Genomic DNA, 23359 nt, shown 5'->3' with positions numbered 1-23359 from the left:
TTATGTTTGTGATTCAATTTTTGGATACAATCTTTTTTTTTAAATAAACTTCCCAGTGGAAAGTTATTGTAATGGGTCCGATTCTGCAAATCCCAAATTTTGACATATCTCCACATTTCAAAGTCCCCAGAGTTGAATACAATAGTTTTTGAGTGGACGTCTGTGTGTGTGTGTCTGTACGTATGTGCATTCGGAATTATTTTTCGCCACAATCATCTCGAGAATAAAAAATGATATCGACATAGGACCAATTTCATTCGACGCACAATTACACAACTTAGAACTAATTGAACGCAATGGAATGCTTAATGAAAATCACCCTGAATTTTATGGTAATTTGGTGACACTGCAGGGTAAGGATAAAAATTACTATACACATTATACAAATTACTGTACACATTGTTAAAATTACTAAACTGCATAGTTATTTTTATTCTAATTTCACCCCAAAAATTACTATACAGTTTAGTAATTTTAACAATGTTGAACAATGACACAGTCTGCCCGAGCTTGAACTGTCTGTTCCATGATAATTGCATTTTTTTTAAATGTTAGAGTTGGCAAAATAGACAGAATATTAATCAAGACAAATGAATTAATGAGAATAAAGGCGACCTGGACAGCCAGACACTTGAAATTTATATAGTAGTATAGTATAGATAGATAAATCTTAAATGTTATTTGTGAAATTCTGACTAATTACAATTTTATCCAAAACCATAGAAGAGAGATGTGAATAGAAGTTTATTCCAAATGGGTCATTGTGGCTGGAAAATTTATTATGTATTCTTATAGAGCCGGGTAGGAGTTAAACAAGGTTGGGGTGATCCCTAAACAGAACACAGTATTGAACTTCTATACACATCTGTTTTCTCTGACCAATATAAAGCTCAGTGCTGCTGATATTAAAAGGGATCTTCAAATGATTGAACACATTTTATCTTATTGTCGATTTCTCATGCAAGATAAATATTTTACATTTGTAACAATAGAAAAGGTTACTCACAAATTATTGTACAACTTTTGAAATTTGGAATAGATTTTAATTATTAAATTTTTATCATTGAAATTTAAAAACTATTTTTTTCTCTGTCTCTTCTTTATCCTTATTTAAGGGGTGTTAAAATAGAAGATATGCAATTTATTTATTGAATAATGTTCAGTATCTGGTGAAATTTTAAATGATTGTTAAAAAATTGAAACAAAAACATCTGCATATAATTTTCCATATCTATAAATAAGAGCTGTAATAGTAACTTGTTGCTGTGATAATTATTTAATTCATCAAGAAAAAAAACATCGATTTTGGAGTTCGTAATACTTTATTTAATCAAGATACAAACTTGAACGACTCCTAACATATCTCATTAATATTTTTGTACGCATGCGTTTATTTATAAAAATAAATGTCCTATAGTTTGCTTTTTTATTCATCTATCTATCTCATCCACTGTTGCACGCATCCTTTTTTTTACAAATATTTACATTAATAATCATATAGTTTTAATTATTATTAACGTCATACATCTATCTAATGGGCACTCTGGAAGTAACTCAGTAGTTGTATAGTCATCAAGATAAGAATTTGATAATAGCTTTTTACTATTTACTATACCCCTTTTCACTTAAGAAGTTTTAAGAGCGAAATTATAATAACTGGCCTGATTTAGAATTGTCATATCAAAGGTTGCTAATCTTAATTATTAATCGTAGCATTTATTTAATTTCCAGAAACACTCATTTTATAATTTTAATAATGTTAAATAATATTGTAGAAAACTTGTTTAAAAATTTTTATGTTTATTTTTCTACGACAAAAATTCTTATTTCTTCATTTTATAATAAAAAGACAAATTTAACTACAAAAGATGGAGTAAATGAATCGAAATTTAATGGAAAATTTTAATTTAAATATATTGTTAGCTAAGAATTAAATTTTTAATCTTTTATGTTTTCTTTTACTATCTCTAATTACAGATATAAGTCACAATCAATCATATTTATCGTTTATTTATTAGCTAGCACCAAATCGTTTTATGAGTATAAAATAGGACTAATCAATATTCTAGTCTGCATACCATTCTTGTCATTACATAAATTTGTTTAATATTACAAAATTGGTATGATCAAGTTTGGTGAATACAAACATAGATTATTTTTTATTATGAATGATGGAATTGCACTATCAATTGGACCTGCAATTGATATATTAATACACGTTAATAAAAAATTGCCACTAATTCCTTGCCAGAAGGACTAGATTAAAAAAACCAGAAGTATATACTATTCAATTCGGTTGCAAACAAAGTCATTCAAAACTTGTTTTTATTTCGACTCTTTAGACTTATATCAATCGTCAACTGAATAAATACCTGAACACAATTTTTAAGCACTATCTATACCATGAGCCTTTTAATATATCAGAAACTAATGATCAACATGATTATTGTCATTAAAATACAATAACAAATTTAATTATTTGTCAATGATAAATGATTCAAGGCTATACAAGAATGTGTTAATCAATGTCACTTCATTTCGTTATTAAATAAAAATTTTTTAAGCCTAAAAGCCATTATGATTACTTAAATAAAAAAATACAAACATTAGAATACTTATTTTGGACAAAATATTTTAGAATCAAGATATATTTGTATGGCAATATCAAATTGGCCTAAATATTCAACCTGAATGAGTAAGTCAATAGTAAATGAATTTTTAATTAAATAAATTAAAGACTAGACTGCCAATAATCGATGAGTGTCTGAACTCCAACCATTAACATTAAGCAGTGAGTTTCCATTTTTCATAACATTTGAATATTTCGGTAAAATTGTTTGATTTTTTTGTGCTTGTCGCTGATCATACTTAGCTTTATTATAACAAAATACGCCAAATATTGCGAGAAACATTCCAAACATATTTAACCATGTCACAGGATTTCCTAATATAAAAAGTGTAACAGCTATTACGAATATCCGTTTGCTTGCATTTGCAACCGAAAACGTTAAAGGTGAAACTATTGACATAACAGAAAAGGCTACGATATTTTGACACCAATTAAGAGTACCATCTAAAAATAATAATCCTAATACTTTATAACTTATTGTATCAGTTGTCACCCACTCAGTTATCAGAGATTTTAGGTCGTAAACTGCCCAAACTGGCAAAAACATGAAGAGTGCCAAACGCCCTAAGATGAATAGGAGTCTTAAATGATGAATACCAGTGTCATATAGCACCTAAAAGTTAATAAAGTTAATAAAGTGATTAATTTTTAACATTATATTTACAAAATCTAATTAAATCAAGACTACTTTATAAAAATGATAGAAAACTAAACCTAAAACATTCAACTATGATTACAACACACTAGCGAAACGGAAAATGTTTTCAACACTACGAAATTTAAATTGTTGAAAAAAAAATTACCAGTAAAATAACGTAAAAAGAAAAAAAATTATGTCACTATATCTGTTACGTATGAGTCATACGGAAAAAACTAGTGGAAGACACAACAATCTGAGTAATTAAAATGTTAACATCTGCATGAAATGTGTTGTATACATGATATATTTTCAGACGTTTCATTCAGGAAACAAATTATAAGATAATTAAAAAGGTTCCTAAATGGAAATATAAAATAAGGTGTTACAAAAATAAGTATAATTTTAAAATCAACATTATATCTAAAAGATGGAATTTTTACCTTTTTGGAGTAAATATTTTGTAGAGAACAAGCCAATGTAGATGCAAGCGCACTGATAAGTCCAATAAAATTAAAGCTGAGCTCCGTCAGCGTGGCAATAGCAACTCCACATACTATTGGTACAAGACTAAAGTAAACTTTATTCGTCTGCTTCTCACGGAGGATTATTCTTGACAAGATGACAGTGAAGAGAGGCATTGTAGCCTTTACTGGGAAAGAGCCAAATTTAAGTTAGTATATTGTATAAATTCAGTATGTTATTGATAACTATCTTAATATCAAAATATCTCAAGTAATGAATAACTTTTAAATAAAATGCGTATTTGTATGAACATTTTACCATATTGTAAATAAATGAAAAAATATGTTATATGATATCGTACCAGTGTGAGCATAAGATACAGGGACCTTCCAAATGCTGACGTGGCTGAAGACATTAGCTAAGAATTTTCCAAGGGCGAGTGGTACAATCAATTTAAAATAATAACTCCAGGATATTTCAGAAGCAGATTTTCTGACTCCCCATAAATTAAAAAAAGGTCCAGATAATACTGTAATTGAGGTTAGCTGCACCATTGTTACTGTCAGTGGATAGGGAAATTCTGACAACAGCGTCTTTCCAACAACATTATTACTGCTGGAAATCACATACCACAAAATAAATAAAAATAATATTGTTAAAATTTCACGCCCTTCACGTCGGTCCACCATTTCTAGAAGTTAGTTAATAATTTACTCTGTCAGAACTACAATCTTGCCACAATCACTCTCACTACACTTGTTATTATCTAGCCACGCACAGCACTTGACTGCTACTGAGTGTCTTGCACGTATTTTTCTGTACCTTTCGTGGGAAGAAAGAGGGGTTAAAAATGTAACGCAGGGTTTCTTAATTTTCAATAAAACTTTTTTCAAAATTTATTAGCTGTTGTATTGTAAGTTGAATACACATGTTGACGGGATGTATAGTAGAGGAAAAATGCCATTGGCAAATAAAAATAACCTATTCAAACTTTCTATCAACACTTTCGAAGAATGAAGGAATAACATTTTTCTCATATTACTTGATCAATAACTGTGAATAACAATAGAAACAAGTGTTATTAACTCTATTATAGTAGTTATATGTTTACAACATTTTTAATAACAGTTTAGTTGAGCTAATTCCTATTTATGAATTTACGTGAACATGTGAAGTTAGCTAATAATCGATATACAGTACCGACTAGGCTAAAATCAGCAAGTTGACTCTATGCCCTCCCGTTGTGCGGTAGAAGGTCGAAGCTTGATCTCAACTGAAATTGAGTTGGTAACAGGGAAATCGTTCGAAGAATGATAATTTTCAGAGATGCACTAAAAAAAGGGAAGGCACGACTACGGTTTCCGTGGCGCCACGAAATGACGATGAATTTCGATAGAACAGTCCAAAATAAGACGAAAATGAAGAATAAAATTTTTTCATATCTTACTTAGTTTTCGAGATATTGATACTTTAAATTTTGGGTTTATATGGGCTTATACATGAGCATAATTTTGGTCCAAAGAATTAGAGGGTTCTCTTCGGTTTAATGAAAAAAAATCACCCTGCAAGTACATTGTACCGAGTTACATTAATTTTGTGAGTCAAAAAAAATCGCGACGCCACGGAAACCGTAGTCTCCCCAAAGGGAGCATTAGGGCACCAAGAAATTGACAAATTTCCGAATCATCAGCTTAAAGCAAAACAGAGCAAAAAATATACTTATCCATCACCAAGAGATGGATTTGATATTATACAAACCCTCTTGCTTCGAAATCATCAAAATATTATTAAGTTTAAATTATAATGAGAACTTTTTAAGCCTTTTTCCGAATCCTTATTTAATTTAAGTCTAGATAATTTAAAAAATTATTTGAAAGTAAATGTACAGTTGTAAAAAATACTTGAATATTAATTTTTAAATACAACTACAAATACTTAGCTTGGGATGTTCTATCCGAAAATATATTTGTATTATAACAACTTGCTAAATAATTTTTGCTTTATTATAAATTCTGTTAAGTTTAATTGTTTATAAATCATTATCAAATTAAAAAAAAATTTTAATTCGCTAATACTAAATGAATGATTGTAATATAAAAATGTCTTACAGCAACTCTAAACCAACATTGAACAAACATCAATTTAGTCGATTTCTGCTCATATAAAATTCTTTCTTCGGCTGAACCAATATCTGTAATGATCCAGGCTGCCAATTAGCCTATTGATTCACATTATTATCGTATAGTCTTTTTTTAGATAAATCTAAATGACTTACACACTTTAGAAATTCATCAATAAAAATGTATGTAATAGATTTTTTATTTTTTTAGAAATAATCTATTTTCACTTAAACTGCGGATACTTAAATTTATCATTCAATTTTATTAAGAGACAAGCTCTAATATTTTATTATAAACTAGCTGTTTTGCAGTTATTCCCCACATAAAATCTAGATGTGTAAATCCTGAAGCATTCACGATATATTGATCAACGATATTGGGAACTAATTGCAATATTTTATTTAAATCCTGTTGAAAAGAAAATATCAACTTTCAATAATTATTTAAAGTTATATTTTAAGTTTAAAGTTATTTAAAGTTTTATTTTTTATGGAAATTATTATTGTGTTAATTCTTGACAACTATTATCTTATCATAAACTACATTATTGCACATTGAGTATATTTTCACGACAATTCAAATTTTCGTTTGTGATAAGATAATTTTTTTACATGAAATAAAATTGTTATTTTTAATAGTGCGAAAGAAACAAGTGATAGTGGCAAAAAAGCAGTTCATTAAGTTTATTTTATGAGTGCACTCATTGAAACAAAAAAAAAATTTAATCTAAACTTTAGTTCAATATTTTTTCTGTTTTTTAATTATTAAAAACATGATATCTGTTGAACATAATGTAGTTGTGAACTAATTCATCAAATAAGAATAAATAATTGAGTCTATTTTATTTTTAAGATATCCAATTTGTGAATTTCAAAGATGTTTCATATGAATTAAATATTCTTATTTCCAATGAAATCAAACTATTGATAATTTGTATATTTTTTATTATGTATTTTATTTTGTATATTAGTTTATTAATCATGACGAACTTGGATTAAAATATATGCAATTAAAGCATATGATTCATTATATATCACTTACTGGCAAATCAACAAAAGCATCAGAGTCTGCTACAAATATCACATTTGGTTGAGTGACTTTTTTTAAATCAAATTCCGGAGGTATGGAAGAATTATAGATTTGCCAATTTTTGGTTGCACCATAGTCAAACTGGTTAAAACGATGGAATATTACATGTTGTGTATAAAGATACATATTTTTCAATGATGTCCCAGCCGGAAAATTAGTGATGATTGCTGGTAAAATAGCCTTTAATCAAATCAACATAATTATTGAATTTTATTAAAATTAAATTAGCCATAATATTTAAAAGTACCTGGTCAAATAATTCAGGTCTTTCATCTCCAAGAATACTTGACACAGCATTTAAACAGTTATAATTTCCTAGTGACAAAACCGCACAGGATAATTTAAGAAAAAAAAGGGGTAACCACCAACTTGGAGTAAAAAAAGTTTGCAAATTAGTGAAAAATTGTGTTACCTGAAATATTGAGATATATTCATATAATTCTCTAAGTATTCAAGTTGTTATGACTTCTTGAAAAAAATAACTACTTCGAATATTGTCGTCATAATAGATACCACAGATAGTTGCAATGAACTTTCACCACCACCTACGTAAGCAACTGGTGCTAAAGATATTGGTTGCTTTAATAAACTTGCTATATCTGGTTGTAAAATTGCCAGTAAAAAAAATATTGTTGTGCCTTGAGAGTGACCAATGTAAAATGGGTGTTGGTTGGTTAAATTCTGAATGTGATTAATCATTGCCGGAAGATCATAGATGGCCATTTCGTAAAAACTTCATCATAACATATAAAAGGAAATTAATTTCTGATCTAGAGGAAACAGTTTCTTCAATTTTTATCACTTAAAATTACCTGAAATCCCAAAATTCAGTATCATCTGTTGTTAAGTTAATATGATTCAGTCCATAATTATTTCCACGATTATTTCCAAGCCAAACATCGTATCCCTGATCAGCTAGTACATACACTAACAAATAATAATGTTATCACAAGATATTCATAGGAAATTTACAGTATATTCATTTTCAAAAATAAATAAATGATGTTCATTGAATGCAGTAACTTGCACTAATCTATTTTCAAACAATTATCAACAATATAATTAACTTCCCATAAGAGTGTTATTGTAATGAGGTCGATTTTCGTAGTTTGTAATTTTATCATATCTTTAAATTTTATTATAAATTATATAACAAAAGTATAAATTTAAATAAATGTGTAGAATATAGATAGAGAAGATTTTTAGAAAATTGTAACAAAAAAAAATGTGATAATAAATGGTCAATATTATTTTCAGATAAAAAAACCTAATGATTGTTCTCTTCCAGAAACAAGCCATAGAGCAGAATTGCACAACAGTCCATGCATTAGTAAAATTGGTTGTGCTCCTTTGCCTCCTGGAATTCGGTGAACAGTCAATATATATCCATCCTCAGTTGTAACATTGTGTACTTCTAAACGATATCCATCACGTTTGACTATATTTTCCTGAAAATAAAAAAAATTAATAGAGCAGAAGTTTATTGAATTATGATGATCTCAATAAAAACTCATTCTAAAAGCTTTGTTTAAATTAATTTTAAATTTTCTGAGTAATAATTAATTTAAACTTACAGCTGACCAGTAATCATCTAGAAAAAAATCACGAAATGCACCATGCATACTACAAAATGTATTAATAAAAATGAAAATACTTATTTGAATTGTTATCATTTTGTCAATGACTGTTATACAAAGTTGCAAAATAGACACTAAAATAGTAATTATACACTTTGAAAATTTATAAACGTTCTTATCAAATTTAAAAAGTAACTCTACTTATATGTAATTACATATACTTATAATTCTGTTTTATCATGAAATAAAATTTTTATGATTTCTTATTGTATTCAAATATAAAAGCATGAAGTTTATGGAGAAAAGTTGCACATAATTCTAGGCATAAATTTTTTGTATCAAGTTTGAGTTATTGGTTGTAATTAAATATGAGTAAGAGAAATAAAGTTTTATGTATTATTGATAAGATATTGTTAGTTGATAGCACTATGATTTATTCGAACTATTCTCATTCTATAATGAATAATCCTATCTATTAAAACTCATGACTTACTGTCAGACAAAGAGATACAATGACAAAAATCATTCGTGTGAAAATAATTAAATATTTATAATATTTTTTTTTATAAAAATCATAGAGATTACAATTCAATAATGATAGTAACAAAAAAAATTTTTTTAATTACTGTGAGAAATACGAAAAAAAAATAACTAAAGAATATAAAATTAAATCGACCAATCAGAAAAGCGTTATAACCATTTTATTCGTGCGTTGATTGGTCAATTTTATTTTTTAAATTTTCGAAATGAATAAAAATAAAAATTAAATAATTTTTTACGTCATTGATTTGAGACAGCGCGTGTTATATTTCTAGTATTAAATTAAGTTAAGAAACGAAACCAAAAAAAAATTTACTAAAATTTTAAAAGAACGATTATGATTACCATTAAAGTATTACTAGGAAAAATATTAAATGCTTGAATTAATAAATTCTTCATTTTTCCTTTCTAATTTTTCGTGAGACCTACTGAGTTTGATCAGTTTATCTTCCCGCCATATTGTAGAATATTTCCTCATTTTCGCTTTCTATCGCTAGTTGATAAAAGAAAATCAGGTATTCTTCTCTTGTTACCTGGCCCTTACCTTCCGAGTAATTACCGACGGTGGGAGAAATTTTTTTAGGTCCAAACCAAATCGAAAAAAATATAAAATTATAAATTAATTATGGGTCAATTATTCTATTTGAGAACGTGCAATAGTTTTTGTTATGATTTTGAAAGTAGCAAGGACTATTACAGTTGAGATTTATTAGCAAAGAAGTCCTTAAAAAATAAAATAATAAATAATCTATAAAAAATCTTTTATGAATTTTAATTTTTAAGTAAACTACTTAAATATAACAAAAAATGCACATACAACCATAGGAAAACATTTGAACTTTCAATTGAGTTCTAAGTCATACGTTACTATTTATTCCTGATAGTGTAATCAATGGAGAAAAATATTTACTTTTTTTTAGATTGAAGTTTGAATGCAGCTTAGTTTTAAAAGATTCACTGCAAAATAGTAAATATTTTTTTTTTTAAAGAGCATGGTTTTTATAAAATAAAAAAATTGTAATTTATATCAGCGTATTAAATACTTGGCGTAATTACTTTTCATTATGACATAAAATGAAGAGATATTTAATCGGTTATATAGTTAATTTCGCACAATCTATATCAAGGTTCCGTGGTGTAGCGGTTATCACATCTGCTTTACACGCAGAAGGTCGCCGGTTCGATCCCGGCCGGAACCATTACTTTTTTGTTTTTAAATATTTATTATAAAATAATTAGGATTGTTTAGTGACAATTTACTTGTCTACTTTTTATGACGATGATACAATATTGATTGTTTATCAAAAATTACTCCAAAATTCGTGAAGTGAGTCCGGTGAAAGTCAAACGAAAGCAAATATTCACTTTTTTAACAGGACGATGGATATTTTTGTGTACAATATATAATTTTTAGTAATTGATGGTGAACATTAATAGTACTTAACTATTAACATTTTGATAACAACGTCTAAAGATATTATTTAATAAATAACTGATTGTTAAGAAACTTACAATAAACTTTTTCATAATTAGAGTAAATTAATTAAGAACTTTTAATATTCTTATATAATGATTAAGATTTATTAATATCAATTGTGATTAATTCGATTTGTGAGAGCAAAAACTGTATTAATTAATCTAAAAGTTAAAGAAAATAAAGTTTAGTCAACAACATGTATAGAGGAGAAGGTAGGATTATGAGTCACTTTTTGTTTTTATTCAATTACATTTTACTCTGTTAAATTATCATCAATTGTCACTTTTCAAAATTTCTAATTATTGCCAAAAAGTTATTTTTCAATATATTTGTGGGTTAGCTGATGGAAGATGCAAAGTGCTTGCATAATAAACAAATGGACCATATTAAATACTGGACCATAATCCTACCTTCTCCTCTATTGAATATACCATCACGCAGACATATTAGATATTAATTATTAATACACTTGTACTTTTATCCGAATTTCCATAGTATAAAATTTCCTGTTAGATAACATTTAAAACATTGAACTTTGTAAAAAAACATTCAGTGAGGAAATAATCAATGACGAGGTAAATATTTTGTGATTAATTTTCCATTTCTTTAACATAAAAAGCCCTCATGTTTTATTTTTGAAATATTTTGTTTGAATTATAGGAGAGAAAGGAGCGAATATTTCAAAGGAATATAAATAAAAATATTCAGGAATCAATGACTGTTTAATAGAAATAGAACAAGGATGATAATGTCGAAAGTAATTAGTCTTATAATACTAAATATGTATGTGTAATTGGAATTTATAAAAATCTTTCAGTAAACTATACTAATAAATTAATTATAGATACAACAAATAAATAATAATTAGCTGAATAATTAAAGAAATGAAAGTTTCATGTAATTATTCTTCTCATTATTCGTTTTTGTTTTAAAATTTCTCAATTGTTAGACGATATCGAATCAATAATTTATGTTTCAATAAATTTCTTTGTTTATTAAATAAACAATTACTTAAAAACACAATATAATTCATTTTTATTGTAGTGAGTACAATACCAACTCCTCAGAATCTCTAGTTTATTTTTAACCATAACAATAAATTTTACATCTCATTTAATCTTTAGAGTAACTTTTCGTTAAAGTAACAATGATAAAATCACAAATACCAATAGAAAGGATAATGATCATCAAGGTCAAAACAAAGGATTAAGGACTGGTGAGGTATTGAGAAAAGAATAACAATATCAATTAATTTACGAAATCTGGAAATAATATTTTCTGTAAGTGTTACATTTTTATTAATAAATTTTTTCTTATTTTGTTAAACAATTAACGACTTTTTAATATTTCTAAGCTAATTTGATGTAATTCTTGTCAAATTAAAATTAAAAAAAAATTCGTTTCATTTAGAATATATTTGAAATGTTATACTTAAACTTTAGATTACTCCAATAATTCTGCCGAATTGTTCTACCTAAACAGCTCTCAAAATCTTCATCAAAGTGGATATTCACTGATTTGCAGTTACAAAATCATAACTGTTTAAATTAGTATTATTACCATATTTGGAAACAATGAATATTCACTGATAGTCCAGTAGCCAAAAAAAATACCTGAGGAATAATTGTTCAAAGGAGATAAAAAATGAAAACAGATTGATGTAAAGGTCGTAATAATAATAATAATAATAAATGTAAAACAATCACTCCCTAGTAAGATAGAGCTCAAAATTACGGCTATTGGATTATGACGCATTGCGGCTATTGGATTAGCAAAGAAAAAATTTTAATTAATCATGAATTACTCGAAAATTTGTTGATAAGTAAATAAAAGTAATTATTTACTCGATGAATTGACAATTTTAAAAATAAAATTATCAATGATTATTCAGTAATTAATATTTTTATTTTCTAAGTTATCTATTTCAAAATTAACTGAGTAATTTTGTTTGATTTTTTGTGTAAATTGAGAAAAAAAATATAAAAACTTCATTCCATTACTTGCAAAAAAGTTATCAACAATTATGCGTGAGTACATTTACACGAACATTTAAAGCCCTAAAACTAATATAAGTTTTCATTTTTTTTCATTCCCGTAATTTTCTTCGTAAATCTACCGTAAAAACGAAAGCATCAAAGATGTTGATTTTTCGATTTTCTAGAGCCAAAAAACGCGACAGTATAAAATCACTATTTCCTGATAATTTTTCTCGATAATACTACAAAAAAATATTAATTCCAAATTCTCATTTTATGAATAGATTTATTATTTCTACTATTTTTAATTGTATTATTATTTTTTTCAGATTAAAAATGTATTCCCATAATGAAAAAAAAAAATATTCAAAGATGTCAAGATCAGAAGCTGTTTACATACTCCCATTACTTTCTATTCGATTACATAAAAACAAAATGGTTAAATTATTGCTGATATGAAGTTATTAGCCTTAGGTGCAACATCCAATAAAATATAATAACATCAAATAACTTTTCACGACATCAATACCGGATGTAGGAGAGAGTTTATATCGACTTTGCCACTCCATTACCACTTATATAAAAGTGTGAAGATATCTGCGAGTGTAAGAGCGGAAGGATCTGCAAAAATGTCGAAGTTGTATGGGTAAATCGTGGGAATCGACAGTTGGTCTCTTGTCGCGGTGGTCGGAAGGTTCACGATTCCAACTACCCTCAGTGACAGGAAAACCAAGTAGTATCTCAGGGCCGTCTATTCAATGTCTATCACATCGTCTCCAAAAATAATATTTTATTTCCAAAGATTTTGATATAATTACCAATCAATATTTTATTAGCATCAAATATTTAGCTTATCTTTTTGCTATATTTTATTATTTCAAAATAATTGCCTGAAAAATAATGATAAAAATATTGTAGAATCAATCAAGCACAAGGTCCTTTTGACTATTTTCCAGCATTGAATCTGTTCTGTAGTGTTTGGCATGATTACAGTGTGAGGGATAAAAGGTTTTCTTGTTTAACAAAATAGCGTCTCCAAGCCATTAGCCCCGGCTGCTGCTTCTTCAAAAGGATTTCCTGTTCATCCAGAAAAAGTGAGATCTTTCAATCTATGAAAATTTCTTTAAGCTTTTTTTTACTTCCATTTCTGAAGACATGGAAAAAAAATTACTCTCCTCTCACCATTTGTATTATTCAAATCCTCTTTCTTTTATTAAAAAGCTTGCAACAATTAAAATCAAATTTATTTCAAAACAATTAATAAATTATCATCAATAGAGACTAATAGAAAATACTAATTACTTTATTTTTAATTATTAAATGAATAATTAAAGCAGATGATAGAGTTAAGAAAATAAAAGGGGTGATAAAAGTGATATTGAAGAGGGTTTGAAGAAAAAGATTAGCTGTAGAAAAAAGAAATCAGATGAGTAATTGGTTGCAAAGGTTGCATTGACACGTAAGAAGACATCAAGTTGACTTTGGTAGCTTTTAAGTTGCTTGCCCGGCGCCCAGAACATACTTATGCCATTTCAACCCCTTTTAGTCTCTACCGAGGGGTAGAACGATCGCCAATTGCAAGCTCCATAACAGGGTGACTTGGATGCTCCGCCCATTAGCCAATCAGATCGATTAGTCTCTTACCACGACAACAAAAGCTTCACCCCCTGTCGACCAATAGGAGTGAGCTGTAAGCAACCCTTGGCTTCAATGATTATCTCCAAATCACCCTTTTGGCTCCGTCGATGGAAAGTAAGAATTAAGAATCATAGATCACAACGTAAGGTCTCGCGAGTCAGTCGATCAATTCAATTGTGCAGGATTTAAGTCTGGTTTTAAATACTCTTTACTGGTGCTTCAGTGGTTAAAGGTTACATTTTTGTCACTACAATTCAGGTAAGCTTCTTGAAATTTTTTTTTTTTTTTAATAATCTCTAAATTAAAATATGGTATATATTTTCGTTGTTATTTTTGAAAATTATGGAGGTAAAATTCTTGTTTTTTTTTTTTTTTGATTTAGAAAAATAATTTTAATAAATAAATGAAACAGATTTTTTGATTATAAATTGATTAGTAATTTATCAATTGATTTTTAACTTTAAATGACTTATTAATCAATAATAATTGATAATTGAAAATCTGTGCAGTGGAAATATTTAAATATTTTTAAAGTAAATTTAATTAAATTGTCTTTTATTTATAAGCAAACTTTAAACATCAACAGAAATTAAAAAATAAAAAGCATAAGATTTTGATAGTTTTAGTCAAATATTTTTCAGTATCCTTCTTTTTAAAATATTAATAATACAATATTGAATCCATCATTTAATTTGTTTAAAAAATTATTATTCTTTTTCTATTTAGTTATTAATCATTTTTAACAATGCCTGGAATATTAACTTATTATTTTCAACGTTTGACTTTTTTATAAAAGATTAACAAAAATGAAAAGTAAAAATAACGTTAGACAATAAAATAAATACTTTTCAGTCATGTTGTGTTGATAATTAGCATTAAAAATTTTTGACAAAAAATTAGCTAAAAATGGTGAAAGTAGATGTATCATAGCTGTTACAATATACATTGAAGGATTGAAAATAAATTTTCGTCTGTAAATACTAGTACAATAGAATAACCATAACCTTTTATTTATAACTAAATTTTTTATTTATTAAAATCAATTTTATTAATTACATTAATTTCTATTTTCGTCATTTCATATTTATTTACAAATTTTGTTGAAAATAAAAAGCATTCAAAAGTTGTAGATTATTTTTCCAACAATTATTTGTTAATAGCAATAATAAAATGTCTTGTCATAATTTTTATTGTTGGATTATTCATATTTTATGTTTATTTCACAGAACTCACATGACATGCATGATAAGAATTTTTATTTAACAAATTTCAGATAGAGATATTTTTCAAAAAAAATGTAACTTTTGTCCAAGATACTTAAGAATCTTATAATCAGTGTTGATAGCTTTATGGGCTGATGAATAAGTCACGCGTGTTATGTGTATGTGCATACACAGAGTCATGAGTATAATGAGCATGTTGTGAATTTCCACACCTGTAAAACGCTTTTCTGCTGTCCGAACTACGTAATTGCGGGACACAAGATTACCCCTGTTATTATAATATTACTGCATGATTGCAACACATATGTTACAAGGACGCTTGCATATGTTATACTTGATTTGTATCAATGCAATTACCATTGAATCAATGAAAAATGACTCAAAGGCTTAATCATTTATCAAATGTCAAATTATTTTATTTTGTTATATCTAACAATATTATTGAATGGACATAGTTTATATCATTCATCTAATTATCCTAATAATGAGCTTAATGATCAAATATTGATTCTTTTAAAATTTAGCCATTTGAAATTTTTATTGTAAATTATTATATCTTACTGTACAAATATTAAGTAATTAATAAAGTCAAAAATATCAACTCTTCTTTTCAACTTCAGCTTCAGAGCTAATAGAGCGAGGTGAAGATGGGTCACTGATTGAGAAAAAATAATATTAAAAATTAAGTTATTTTAAAGTAATATAAGATTTTGTGTTATAAAAGAAAACTGAATGAGACAACATATTAATTTTTATAAGCATGGAAAGATTTTAAAGTTTCTATTAAAATGACACATATAGAAGTTGATTCATGAATTGACTCCAAAGAGAAAATGTGCTTTTGGGTAGAAGTTGTTGAAATTAGAGCAAATCCAAATATTAAACCAAAGCTTTATATACAATCCAGTTTTTAATTTGTTATCCGTTATATTCAATACAATTCAATAATTACTCAAATTTATATTCTTATTTTTAATTTTTTAGACAAATATGATTTGACAAATTTAATTATTCATAGATTTCTATCACATTAAAGTTTTTTGATTTTAAAATGTAATTGAATAAAAACAAAAAGTGATCCATAATCCTACCTTCTCCTCTAATGCAAAACAAAATTCATTTTTTTTTTTTTTAAAACACAAATAAATTTATTATTATTGATCACAATTGTTTCTAGTAATCAAATTTTGTATTTTAAAATGCAAATTATAAAGTTATTTCATAAAAACTGAAATCATTATTGCTTTGACAGATATTTTGTTGTTATTATTTTCTGATTACTCACCTTCTTAGCTTATAGTTTTTGGGTTTCTAGATTCTTACAGTTTAAATAATCAACAATACTTTAGTTTCACCTGTATATCAATTTTAAATTTCTAAGAAAACTAAACCTTTTTGATATATTTAAATAAATTATTACTCGTAATTCATAAGTGAAATAATCTGATTGGTTTCATAATATTCACACACTAAGATGTGTGTGATTTATTTGTTTACTTATTTTATCAAGTTATTCTTATTTAATTTAATAATAAAAAATGATACATTTTTATAACATAACCACTATATATAACACAAAAAAGAGTTAAAATACAATATATTTATGATACAAATAGATAGACCCTCAGAATCATGTCAATCTTGGTCACGTAATCACTGCCACAGGCGTGTGAAGCTAACACATGTTTGCGGGTAACAGAGAACAGTCACAGTTGGAGACCTAAAGTCAAATTAAAATGAGCAATCATATATAAGGACCAGTTGCTTTATTCCCGTCGGTTACCAATGTCATAACATAGAGGTCGTTTATAAATTTTGGTATCAATTGTTAACCATTTTAGTTATATCAGACATTGTAGAAATTCTTTTAACCAAAAATTTACATTTGCATCAGTGGAGAATCTTCCGAAAGTACCATGTGCTTTTTTTCTCTTCATGAATTTTGTAAAAAAGCAGAGTCATGAGAAGGGAAAACGTGAAAAGTAATTGCGAATTATGATGATAATTTTGATTGAAACTTTAGAACAACTCACAATAATAAATATTTTCATTGATAATAAATTTGAGAGATCGATTTTCATTGAAGAAATAATTTTAAAAAATTCAAATATCCGTTCTCTGTAATGGACTGGGTACGACCTGGAAGGCCTACATGACTAACTTCCCAGTGGAAAAAATGAAAATATTTTTTTGTTTTGCGTAAATTGCAAAATTTAACTAGTTTACCATTTTTGTTAATTTTTTGATTCTGCATGAAAAACAACTAGACCGATTTTGCTGAAAACCTAATCAGTTCTAAGTTACGTAATTATGTGTCGAATGCAGTTGGTCCCACGTCGATATCATTTTTGTTCTCGAGATAATCGAGACGCAAAATAATATAATTCCGAACATGAAAGTTAAAAATTTGTGGACATAAACATCAATTTCTTTGAAATAATCCTCCATTAAAATATGAGGTTTTTATTACCTATTTTTCTCCATTCTTTTGATCTTCCATTTTTTAACAAACAATTGGAGTTTGCTGTCTTATTCAAAAACCTTAAATAAAAATAATAATGTGTAAAATGAAACCTATAATGCACATGAATTCTAAATAATTCCTCAATCTTATCTTTTTTTGAGCATTCAAGGATATAAATAAATTGTTATTCCTTGTCAGCACTACTTTTCCTAGTTATATTACCAGATTAATTATTCTTTATATTTCTAATTAGAACTACAGTCTATCTATTATGATACTGACGAATTTTTCGGATTTATGATGACTAGAAGATTATTTGACTATTTTATCATTTTGTAATTTGTTTTTAAATCGATTTGATCTAATCAGATCTTGACAGGGCTTGTGGTGATTCTGTAAGTATTGAATGTATCTCGAGTTGACCACTTGTACCTTTTTCATTGTCCTAATATGAAGTTTTTGGTACAGAGTGTTGACTAAAACATACCATAGATACTATCAGATTAATAGCAAAGATACAGAGTCTCATTCTTCATCAAACTTTCTATCTACACCAATATTATTGGAGCTATTGAACACTTATGCTTGCAAAGTCTTACAATGATTTTGGTGGTACTTAAACTTAGGTTGTCATGAAAATACTCCAAGCAATATAACTATGGCTCTATTTTGATGAAGTAAATTGATTCAAATAATAATATGATATATTGAATTTAATAAAATAGTTATACTGTTTTAATTTCTTTTTCTGACAAAAAGTATTTTTGAACAGTTTTTTTTTTTTAATAATAACTTTAATAGATATATTATTTCTTCTGTAAATTGTAATTAAATGATTATTCATTCATCATAGAATTATAACACTTCAATTTTCATTTATTTTAATCTGATCTAATAATCTTAGCACATTTAGTGCTACATCTAGTGTACCTAGAAAAAAAACCTAAATATAATTTCAACATGAGAGAATGAATTTGAATTTTTTTCACTACAATAACTTGATTGTTCGTTCATGTACATCTAGATCTATTTCATATCAATCAGCATTTTTTATGCGAAAAGATGCACATGACGTGACACTGAGGAAAAAAAAATTACCATAAAAAATGTTGTCCCCGGTGTGGTGGAGATATAGAAAGTTGACTTTGTTTTTGATGCGGTCGCATACTCATTTTTCCACTTTGTGTCACAAAACTATCGAAAAGTCATTGAAATAACATTAAGTTTGTACTCTGAGTGAACGTGACAACGACCTGACATGAAAATTTGCGTGATGGATAGGTTTACATTATTAATATCTTCAACTTGTTCGCTTCACACTGATGCTATCATGTAAATTGCAGTTTCATGCTTCTTTAAAAAAAAATTAAATTTATTCAAGTAATTAAAAAAATTTTAGATAAATTTAAATACCTGGATAATAAAAACACAAATGTAAATAAAGTATGATCTAATGAGGATAGGAAATAGTTTGAATTGTTTGACAATTTGTTTTTTCATGCTGTTATGCTTCACCCTCGATTTTTCCACTCGATCCAACACCCCTTGGTCTCGATTTCTCTGACGAAACATATGTTGTTGCTATCAACCCTACCCCCCATTCATAATTAGTGTGTTGACATCGCGAACAGGGTTAAATAATTCGGCCTTCGATAATTGTAGACGCATTGAAGTTGAGTTTAAATATAGGGAGGGAAATTAAGTCTACTTAGGGGAGACAATATCTTGGCTTGACTTCTGAATCCACCTGCTAAATTTAAACTATCATTTTCATATTAAATCATGAATTGAACAGCTGTTTAAATTCTTTATTATTTTATAAAGTTACTCGAGTGTTTTTATTTTTATTAATTTTTATTAGATTTTAATTATTGTGTATCCATGAAGCAAAGAAAATTGGTGTTGAAAATACTGTTATTAAATATGATTTTTAATCATGTTATGTATCAAAAAATTCAATAGGGTGTAACTAATTTGGTGAAATCTATAATTTGTCAAATGAAAATAATTAATGGAAATTATTATACAATTATTGTAGTTTATAACGATCTTTTGAAAATGTGATAAATTTTAAAATCAATGTTTTTTAATACTGACTATAATTTTTTTTATAATTTATTAATGATTATTTATCTGTCTTAGAATAAATACTTTAATGGGATGAATTTTATTTTTGTAATAAATCAACTTTACTTACAAATTTTTCTTCACGAAATTGCTAAATTATAAGCAGAAAAATATCACAATATACTTAAGATATGTGATGATCATGAAATCAAAGCTAAAAAATTTTGATTTTTTTTCGAGCAAAGAGGAAAAGACACTCAAAAATTCAACATGTATCCAAAGTTTCTTTTATACATCACGAAATTTATTTTGACCTTCAAAAATTAAGTTTGCCCACCTCTGCATCAAGTCCATTAAATCTGTGTCAAGCTTCATCAAATCGTCAATATTGCTAAAATATAAAGTCTTAAATGAAAATTATCTAAAAATACTCTTCCATGATAATTTCAGTAAAAACCACATAAAAATAGAGTTCAGCTCAAACTTACTTAGTATCACTTGAAACAAATATTACATACTGCAAAAGATATTTTTTATGATCATCAATACATCCGTTCAATAAAATATATTTTTGACTCATTTGAATGCAGTACAGATGTCATTCATCTATGTTCTTTTTTTTACATAGGATTGTCTTTCTTATAAACAATATTATTTTTTAAAAACTGTCATAAGTAACTACTATTCATTGATTATCATGACCAAGCCGATCACCGAATGAGCCAGCATTCTTATTGTCACTGATAATCAATGTCGCTGAAGTTTCGAACGTTCGTATGAAATGTTCATTCAGAAATGTTTTTTACAATGTACAGAATATATCTGCCAATTTCTGAGTGGATCTAAATTGTTGCCTTCTGCCTTTGGATTTTCTATTTTCTAATTTCGTTATTTTACATACTCTACATGATTTCTGTGCGTTGGTTTTCTTTTTTTCAAATTTTTCACTTTTTTTTTCATTGATATGAACGTTCGAAACTTCAGCTACATGATAATCAAAATATAATGAATAATTTTCAGAAATTTATATTTATCTATTTGAAGAAGATACCCTTTAGATAGAAAATATGTTTCTGAAAAATGAAAGAACTGTTAAATTATCAAATTTCAATTAAATACAAAATGATAAACATGTAATAGGAATCTAATGTCTTAAAATGATAATACCTGATAGAGACTTTTCAAAACTAGACATCACTTTTTGCTCAAAATAAGTCTTTCTGCAAAGCCTATTATTACTATATTTTGAAAATCGTTACTTTTATAAACAATTTAAACTTGAAAAATAAGAACATTATATAAATAATGTATGACTTGAATTTATTTACAGATATGAGACTTAGTCTACAACTTAAATCCTCAAAAGATGTATCAAAAAGCCTGTGACTAAATTCTCCTAATTTTTTATTGCTTTCAAATATCAGTGTATCGACTATTGAAGTTTTCCTTTCTTTTAGGGACCATAGCTCGACACATGTATTATTCCAAAGCATCAAGCACTGATGCCTTCTGCCTTAATTCCCTGATAGAAAATTAAAAATTGTTCCTAATTGTTCTTAAAAAAACAAATAACATTCATAATCGAATAATTAATTCACAAGATTTGTCACCAAAAATGTTCAAATGTTATCTAATCAATATTTTTAAATGTGAGTAATAATTTTATGATTGCTTGTCATTCAAGTATAGGACCGAATAATTGATGAAGTAACCATCAAAAAAATTTGATTGTCGTTAAACAGGAGAACAAAGTTAATGCCTTTCATTTTGAGTCGATCGTCCACCGTGTCGTCGATTGAGAATAAAAGTATGATGGCATTGATGAATGTAAAAGACAAGGGGTGAGGAAAGAAACAACGTATGGTGACCAGTACAGATATATAAAAGGGGATATCCTTGTTTCTTTTATGATCTGAGCTATGTCCGCGTGTAGTCGAAACGCTACATTGGAGTTGCCGTGGCGGCTTTGCGTCGGTGTTTGCATTATTGAGCTTGAGAAAACCACAGGTGGAAAAGCTTTCCTGGGGCTCCTATTAGCGCGTGTGAGGGAGAACGGAAACATAGCAGAAACGCCCTGGGGCAAACGCGCGTGCGAGGGCGGTCCGAGGGTGAACGAGTAAAAGAGAACTCTTGTAAAAGTCACTTCGGGGAGGTATAAAGACTTGAGGACAACTGCTAGCCTTGAGGAAAAAAATTATGACTCTACGACCTTTCGTGGTTACGATTTTTATTTAATGCAAATTTTTATACTTTTTACAATTTTTCATAATCGTAGTTGTTGAAATTTGACTTATATATGATCGTTGGAGTTTTTATTTATTTAAAGTTGTATTGATCGATAATTCTTTGAACTTTTATGTTACATGTTCCATCACCGTGATCATTAATATTTCGAACAATATCTTTTTTCTATTACTTTACTTGTTTAAATAAACATTTTGGATTTTTGTGGAATAATGAATGCTGAGTTTTTATATTTTGGAAAATATCTTAATTTATATGAGAATCTTTTTAAATTTATATTTCAATACATATGTTTTATACATACATATATACAAAGCTCCAATTAATCATCAGTGACATGATCACATAAAAATGATATTGAGAAAATGTAACAATTTAGTGAAAATTCAAATTATCTCAAGTGGTAATAAAGTTTTAAAAAAATTGAATATTACTTTGGAGTTGAATTTTACAATTTAATTTAAACGTAATGAGTATTCAAAATTCAAATAAAAGTAAGATTCAACATGCGATCCTATGTTACAAATAATTTTAATATTTCAAGAATGGAACAATCAAAGCTCTGGAAATATAATAAACAAAATTATTCTTCTTGTAATTTTATTTGAACATTATTATTCTCTCTATGGTACTATAATGAATGATCATGCCTTAAGTTGTGATTAAACTGAGAATAAGTTGAAAGTGTAGCGAATGTTTAAATACAAATCCTTTCATGATTAAAATATAATTTAATTATGAGATTGTAAATAAAAAATGAGTACAATATGACAAAACCAACCATCTTGATTTCTTTTCATGTAATAAAAGAATTAATTATATCTTATAAATCTCTTTGATGAACTGTCTTCAAGAAACCAGACTTGAAAAAGAATAAATGATACCACATAATAAGTATAATTCTATTCAGAAATTAGAACATGACATTTCAATGAGTAAGTTTCATTAACAAATCGAATCGATAATCTTTCATCAAAAAAATAGTTTTGTTTTTATAAAGACTGATGGTCAGTCATCGAATCACCATGAAATCCCGTTCCAAAAGTATCAGAATTATAAATGATTATTATAAAAGTAATCTTTTGAAATAAATCAATGAGCATCACAGCGAATCTGGAACTATCCACCTATCTTTAGCATCAAGTCTATCACTAATTGGATTAATGGTTGATCAGAGTCTAATTGGCATATTTTCTAAGAATTTGAAATACAT

General features: G+C 27.2%; 2 protein-coding genes and 1 non-coding gene across 3 annotated transcripts; 1 reads left to right on the top strand and 2 right to left on the bottom strand.

Annotated features, from left to right (window-relative positions):
- Positions 1–1303: 1303 nt before the first annotated feature.
- On the bottom strand, positions 1304–4915 carry LOC118072220 (solute carrier family 35 member E1 homolog). The gene is made up of 3 exons (XM_035091914.1): positions 4093–4915; positions 3710–3918; positions 1304–3242 (listed from the first exon to the last, which is right to left on the bottom strand). Exons 1-3 carry the CDS (start codon positions 4418–4420, stop codon positions 2739–2741), a joined length of 1041 nt encoding a protein of 346 aa, XP_034947805.1. The 5' UTR covers positions 4421–4915; the 3' UTR covers positions 1304–2738.
- A 1200-nt stretch (positions 4916–6115) lies between these two features.
- LOC118072224 (lipase 1-like) lies at positions 6116–8630 on the bottom strand. The gene is made up of 7 exons (XM_035091916.1): positions 8515–8630; positions 8208–8388; positions 7753–7867; positions 7427–7673; positions 7188–7352; positions 6893–7120; positions 6116–6259 (listed from the first exon to the last, which is right to left on the bottom strand). The coding sequence occupies exons 1-7, from the start codon at positions 8611–8613 to the stop codon at positions 6116–6118; spliced, it is 1179 nt and encodes a 392-aa protein (XP_034947807.1). The 5' UTR covers positions 8614–8630.
- Positions 8631–10183: 1553 nt separating this feature from the next.
- TRNAV-UAC (transfer RNA valine (anticodon UAC)) lies at positions 10184–10256 on the top strand. Its single transcript has one exon. It is a non-coding gene; the product is annotated as a tRNA-Val (tRNA).
- The last annotated feature ends 13103 nt before the right edge of the window (positions 10257–23359 follow it).

The sequence above is a fragment of the Chelonus insularis genome, unplaced genomic scaffold (genome assembly GCF_013357705.1).
Source record: "Chelonus insularis isolate UGA/USDA-ARS -01 unplaced genomic scaffold, ASM1335770v1 contig_89_pilon, whole genome shotgun sequence".
Classification (NCBI taxonomy): Eukaryota; Metazoa; Arthropoda; class Insecta; order Hymenoptera; family Braconidae; genus Chelonus; species Chelonus insularis.
The sequence above is the reverse complement of the archived record's forward strand: the minus strand, read 5'-3'. Positions and strand labels throughout refer to the sequence as shown.